This window comes from Anarrhichthys ocellatus, unplaced genomic scaffold, assembly GCF_004355925.1.
Source record: "Anarrhichthys ocellatus isolate YVR2014 unplaced genomic scaffold, GSC_Weel_1.0 scaffold213, whole genome shotgun sequence".
Taxonomy (NCBI): Eukaryota; Metazoa; Chordata; class Actinopteri; order Perciformes; family Anarhichadidae; genus Anarrhichthys; species Anarrhichthys ocellatus.
This window is the reverse complement of record NW_022280243.1, coordinates 182,662-189,134: the sequence shown is the minus strand read 5'-3', so window position 1 is coordinate 189,134 and position 6,473 is coordinate 182,662. Positions and strand designations below refer to the sequence as shown.

Below are 6,473 nucleotides of genomic sequence, written 5' to 3'. Positions count from 1 at the left end.
GAGTCGCCCCCTGGTGGACACTAGAGAGAATGCAGCTTTAAAGCCTCACTGTTCAGAACTGGAGGTTGTCTCCATGGTTCTCCTTGTGGTTTTAAAGTTTAAACCTCTATTTAATTAGTGCTTTTAAATCAAAAAGTGCAGCTTTGTTGCAGCAATCCAAAGATGAAGCGTCTGAATGAACAAGCTCTCAAAGTGTGTCCTTGTCTCCTTACTCACAAAGGAGCCATCGATAAGTTCTGTAGTGAGTTGATTAATTTGACATTTGGCTTCTAGCAATCAAATCTTAGTATTGACGGGAAGCTTGAATAATCTCATCTGTCCACACAATTTAACAAAAATATAATAATAATAAATAAGGACACATACAAATATAATATAAGGTAGCAAGCAATGGAGAATGAGAGAGTCTTGGTGGACATCAAACCCCCGACGCACTTCAGATTCACGACACTGGTCCGAGGTGTGTTTCTGAGTATTATGGGGTGCCAACCGGGGATCCTTTGAGGCTGTTGAGGGCCGCGTGGATCCTGAAGTGCAGTCTGCTCTCCATGGAGTAGTCTTTGTAGTTCGTCCTGGTGAAAATTAAATTAAATGAATAAATGTAAATGTTGTACTTGCTTCTTTTTCCTCAAAGACCTCCTGTGGCACTTTTTAAGTGACAATATTCTAACTTCAAACTAGTATGAGTGACTCTATATATGTACTATATTATGAGGTACATTTTATAGATACTGTATGTAGTGAACTTACTTGGCGTTTTCGATGCTTGTGGTGGCCTTGGTGAAGTCTCCCTGTTGTTTGTACAGCAGACCCAACTCATAGAGAGTGAAGGGAATCAAGTAGTGATCGTATCTGATACGACTCTCACTGAAACACAGAGAGGAAGATTCATCTTAGATAAAGACAGACCTGATAGACCTGAACCTGTCTGTCTGCATGTCTGTCTGCATGTCTGTCTGTGGGTGTTACCTGGACAGGACCTGCGTGAAGCAGAGCTCGGCCTGCAGTAATCTGCCCAGGTGTTTCAGACAGAGTCCCTTCAACATCTGGACCAGGCAGCTGTCGTCTGGATGAAACTCTGAGGGGCCTGAAGGAGACACATGAGCCGTAGTTAGTTCACTGAGCAACAGTAGATAAAAGAAAAGGCTTATTTAGACACATTAATCCATTCATCTTTAAATGTAACTTACTGACAGCTTTCTTAATGTTTAGAGTGAAAATTAAGTTACTGGAAGCTATTTTATTGAGTTGAGTGAACTTGAGTTGCCTCTGGGAAACACTTACGCAGTTCATATGTCTCGGGCTTTTATTGTGAAAGGCAAAGAATGGTTGAAAGGCGTAATAAAGTTTGCCGTCTTAGTGTTCTTTCATAATTCTCATAAGTATACGCACAACTCATAATGTATTTACCCACGTTATGTTTGAAGGTACTCGGGATAAAAAACAGTGCGGAAAAATATATCGACGTGCAAATGAACTGCATACATTGAAGACATTTTGTTTTGAAACCACGCTGCTGTGGATTTTAAGTGCTGAGATAACAGAAACAGCTCTAACGGATAAATATACAACAGCATCGTCTGCATACATCTAAAAAAACACTTTTCTGGTCATTTGTATTCAGTATAAATTGGAGGGAAGTGGGCCGAGGACGGAACCCTGTGGAACGGTGTTCTTTGAACTCACTGGGATCGCAGCGAAGCTGTTCCTCAGCCGTCTCTATGGTAACCAGCAGGGCCTCGGTGCTGTCGGCTCTCTTCCCGACGATGGTGAAACCGTTCCAAACGTACATCATCTCCTACAGAGACAGAGAGAAGAAATGTCACCAGATATTTCTCTTATTCACAGTACATCTAATGACAGCCAATCAGAGACGTGGCTGATCATTTAGAACTCTCTCTTCCACACCCCAGACTTAAAATAACTCAATAAACTAAATGTGTGTACATGTGTTTTTTTGGCAGTAGTATATATGAGTTTACCAGGGCGGGGATGATCAGGGGGACGACGTTAGCAGCTTTGTAGCGTCTCGACTTCCTCACGGCGAATTTCTCTGTTGGAATCGACTTCCCCGCCAGGCGTTGTTTCAGACCCTCCACCTGCCTGCACACAAACATGAATACACTTTGTATTGTACTTCTACTCTTGTTAGGACCCTCAACAGCATCATACATCCCCTCCCCCGTTACCTTTGACCTAAAACTGGAGTCTTAACTCTCAAACTGTCCTGTTAAGAACAAAGGATTGGAAATAATGTTCCCACTTTATTTCCATTTCTACTCCACGATGTATTTCCCTCAGAGATCAGATGATACCATGTGGATTAATTATTAATGTTTTAATGAGGCAGACTGACCTAAAGAGCTCCATGATGTCCTCCCCCGTCTTCTTCACCTCCTCCTCTGACATCATACTGAGGATGGCCGCCTTCTGGTACACATAGATTGCCTGGAGAGGGTAAAAAGCAAAGATGGGATTTCATTTACGTATATTTCAATAAATGTCTGTTAAATAACTATCTACTGCAGAATAAGGTAACACTATGGTGATTGAGCCTATGGTGCCCTGATGAAAGCACTTTGATTTTCAGTAATCCGGTCAGAATAAACCTTAAACAGAATAAACTTTGATTACAAATATTGACGCTCAAATTAAGCACAGCTGGGAACACATGGAGGTAGCCAACTATACTGCAAGAAAAACGTCTTAACGTGTTAAATGTTTTTGAAGAGGAAAGCTTAATGGATATATTCGCAGAATCAGTAATCTCTTTTAAATCACTTCTTAAAACACATTTTTAACAGACTGGGTTTTATGTGATGTCGTCACTTTTCTGTTTTATTTTATTTATTAGTTTACTTTTATCATATCGACTGTCTCACTGAGCTTTCTGTTATTATTATTATTGTCTTGCTTTTGCTGCTTTGTCTGTCAAAGCACTTTGTAAACTCTGTTTTTAAAGGTGCTATATAAATAAAGTTATCATTATTATTATTATTCATGTGTATTCTTTTACCTTGGACCAGCGGCTCTCCTTGCACAGCAGGTCGGCGTACTGGTATGCCTGCTGCCACTCCTGCTGGTAGGAGTGGTTCCACATCAGCTCCCAGTAACACAGGTGGTGGATCTGCTTCCACTCCTGCTGGCTGCTGATGCACTCCTCGTACCTCGCCCGGGCCTGAAACACACACCATGAGCTATATATAAGACATGTTTGGAAGATGAAGACTAGTAGATATATTTTCATAAAAAGGCTCTTCTTCAAAGAGCTCTTTGAGGGTTCAGACTTTGTTTTAAGGTTAATGTTTAATACGGTTGAGGTGAGGGAATACATATATCATCAAAAATCGTTGCGTTTCAGACCTTCTCGAAGTTTCCTCTCAGCGTGAGGATACGAGCAGAGTAGAACAGAATGATGGAGCCCTGAAAGAAACACACACGATGTAGGTTTTAGTTTATTGATTTGAAGTTAAACATATGTCATAAGATAATCACTGCAGAACTTTTAGTTTTTAACAATCAGTTTTCTTTTTTACAGTTGAAATTAAAACATATCCGTCAAATCTTTCTGCAGAATGACACTTTGTGCATATTTGTGGCTTACTTTGGGGTATTTCTGTTGGTACGGCTCCAGCAGAGCTTCAGCCTCCACCAGGTTCCCCTCTCCGGTTCCTGATCCAACACAAAATCAACCCCGTTATCTTCCGCCATAATGTCATTCACAAGAGGCATGAAAAATACCTGAGGACCAGAGTTTCTGCAACTTATACTCCACAGATTTGGGATGGAGTACCTGCCCCAAGAAGGCTCAATATGTGGAACAGGTGAAGTGTTCTATATCTATGGAAAAATAGCTAAATGTTTGTTTTCCTACCAAGTATCAGTGACACATATGTGTTGTAGAAGAGCAGAGTCAGAGCGCAGAGAATCGACCGCAAACTGTGACTGGAGGCTCCGTCTCTCAGCTGAGACAAACCAAACCTCTGCAGACACACAGATACAGGATCATTATTAATATTATTCACAAAGACTGCCATGTTTTACAAAACAAGAGACTTTCACAGCTGCCTGTAAAGTTTCTATAAACTCTACAAACAGATATTTGGTTCACTTTTAAAGGGGTTGTACTCGCCCTGTTTCCTGAGAATCCGATGAACTCCAACAACCTCAAAATCCTCTGAGGGAGGAGAGACAACATCTGGAAAGAGAAACAGAAAACACTATGAAATCACAATCAAATAAACTATTAAATCATGACACTTTCAATCAGCCAATAGGTGCATTTTATACTGTATCTGTGAGTCTATTTATATCTGTGATTCTCCAATACGCCGATGACATACACCTAATTTTGGCAAAAAAAAACAATCGACAGAAAAGGAAGTGTTAACGTGAGGATTCCTCACTAACTGACCCAATTACCAGTAAATTATAAACTAGTGTTACAAAATGTTACACAACACGATGTAACCGAAAGCTTAGAAATGACACATTTTAGTCAACTTTAACGTGAGTTAACTGTCTTTGAGAAAAATGAAAACCACTCAACAAATACATTTGATTATTTTCATTGTTTAACGTGTAATAAAACAAACCCAGTGAACATCTCTCTGAACACCCACCAGGTTGAAGGATCCGATGCCTAGCTTGACTCCGCCCTCAAACTGCCTGAACGCATCTGACTGGCCGCCCAGGTTCTGAGTGGCATTCAGCGAATTCTGACAATCCCTATTGGACAACATCGAACACGACGTCACAATCAGGAAAGTAGAGAATCAGGATCGTATTTATACTGAGAGACGTTCGTCACAACAAACATTTTTAATCATTTTAAAAGTTAAATTCAAGCTCTGATAATAAGTCTAGAAAAATTGTGTTGGCAAAATACAGATGCTCAGACTTTTAAGTACAAAAATGTCCCCGTTGAATCCTATTAAAACCAAATTTCCATTACAGCACAAAAAAATACATTCTATTCTATCCTTCTAGAACGCTGGATGTTGCTATTGTCCCAGTTTCCACTAGGGGGCATTGCTGCTGTATGATGGAGCGCTGCAGTGTTTGTAGCAATGCATCAAAGTCAATGTTATTATTGACATATCCCAGACTTCCCCCTTGCATTTACTAAACAGAAAATAATTACATTTGCGTGTTGTTTTTTCCCATAACAACAGTGGCAGCATGTAAACAAAGTATCATTTAAAGGGCTAGATTCTGAAAATAAAGGAATATTTTGTAGTTATGATCATTACTGATGTTTAGAAAATTGAATTCAATATATAATTTAATGAGCAGATTTTTGTTTCGCGAGGCACAATAATTAATGAATCAAATAAGTAGATTATGGGTTGAAACAGTCACTCACTTGTAGATTTGGTAGCTGCTTCGGATCTTTATGCCTCCTTTGATGAAACTGATCATGTTTTCATCCTGGAAGAGAGACGGAGAGACAAAGAGGATTCTGTTACATTTGAATTAATTAGCTAAAAGCCTTATAACCCTTATTGGACTAGTTACCCTGTTTATCTGGATGTGTTATGGCATCATTTTATATCATTCATCACATGAACGTTGTAGGCTTGTGGAGTCAAACAGCTCTCGTATCTCTACTCTGAGTGTCTCTGGGTATTTACTTTCTTAACTGTTGTCGGTCTTACTGATTGAAATGTATTTATATCGGTCTCTGATGCACAGATCTTGACCATCATTCTGCTTTTAATCTTGAATGATTATCAAAATGAGACAGTGGTGAGTTGTTCCAAAAGGCAATCATGATATTTAGACTGACACAGAGAGAGGGAAACATGCAAACATATTCACATGTAAACATGTAAACAGGTAAACAGGTAAACAGTGCTGACCTGTACAAACGTCAGCGTGGCTTTCTGCAGCAGACACTCAGCGTAGCAGATCTCTGCGTGCATCTCCTCTGTGAACACAAACACAGAACACTGACATCCTGCTTCTATTTTGTGCTACCTCTAGCTGTCAATCAAACCGTGTGTGTGTGGGGGCGGGACATGTGTTCTGTACCTTCCTGCAGGTTGGACTGCTTGCTGATCAGACTGGACAGAGAGCCGACCACCGAGTTCTTCTTCCTGAACCTGCAGAAACAAGTTTGGAGGAAAAATCCCCAAAGTTCAGTCACCACATGTATTTATGATCTGTTATTATTTTACAACAAATGCTCTAGTGTGGAGGCAGAAAAGAATTGAATTTTTATTTAAATTTTAGTCGTTTGCATGAGTCAAACATTAGGTGGCGCTAGATGTGGATCACATGACCCCTCACCTCTGACAGGTCTGGAGCGCCTCCTTGATGGTCGTCATGGCCGCCTGGATGTCTCTTTGGTCAAAGGTCATCGTCGCCTGCATCACCAGGATGCTGCTGTAACCCAACGCATGGTACATGCTGTCCTTCCGCCTGTACAGACACAGACACGCACGCACGCACGCACGCACGCACGCACGCAC

General features: G+C 40.6%; 1 protein-coding gene across 1 annotated transcript in view; it reads right to left on the bottom strand.

The window, feature by feature from the left end:
* Nucleotides 1-6: 6 nt before the first annotated feature.
* The window catches only part of ttc39b (tetratricopeptide repeat domain 39B), a 13,508-nt gene continuing 7,041 nt past the window's right edge, over nucleotides 7-6,473 (bottom strand). Inside the window, exons 4-19 of the mRNA XM_031878965.1 lie at nucleotides 6,292-6,423; nucleotides 6,034-6,104; nucleotides 5,862-5,929; nucleotides 5,366-5,430; nucleotides 4,623-4,728; nucleotides 4,133-4,198; nucleotides 3,875-3,983; nucleotides 3,605-3,672; nucleotides 3,364-3,423; nucleotides 3,017-3,178; nucleotides 2,357-2,448; nucleotides 1,983-2,103; nucleotides 1,687-1,798; nucleotides 970-1,087; nucleotides 751-867; nucleotides 7-572 (exon numbers count right to left, since the gene is read on the bottom strand). Coding sequence (XP_031734825.1) covers nucleotides 476-572; nucleotides 751-867; nucleotides 970-1,087; nucleotides 1,687-1,798; nucleotides 1,983-2,103; nucleotides 2,357-2,448; nucleotides 3,017-3,178; nucleotides 3,364-3,423; nucleotides 3,605-3,672; nucleotides 3,875-3,983; nucleotides 4,133-4,198; nucleotides 4,623-4,728; nucleotides 5,366-5,430; nucleotides 5,862-5,929; nucleotides 6,034-6,104; nucleotides 6,292-6,423 — 1,564 coding nt within the window. The 3' untranslated portion in view covers nucleotides 7-475. The remainder of the gene's footprint in view (nucleotides 573-750; nucleotides 868-969; nucleotides 1,088-1,686; nucleotides 1,799-1,982; nucleotides 2,104-2,356; nucleotides 2,449-3,016; nucleotides 3,179-3,363; nucleotides 3,424-3,604; nucleotides 3,673-3,874; nucleotides 3,984-4,132; nucleotides 4,199-4,622; nucleotides 4,729-5,365; nucleotides 5,431-5,861; nucleotides 5,930-6,033; nucleotides 6,105-6,291; nucleotides 6,424-6,473) is intronic.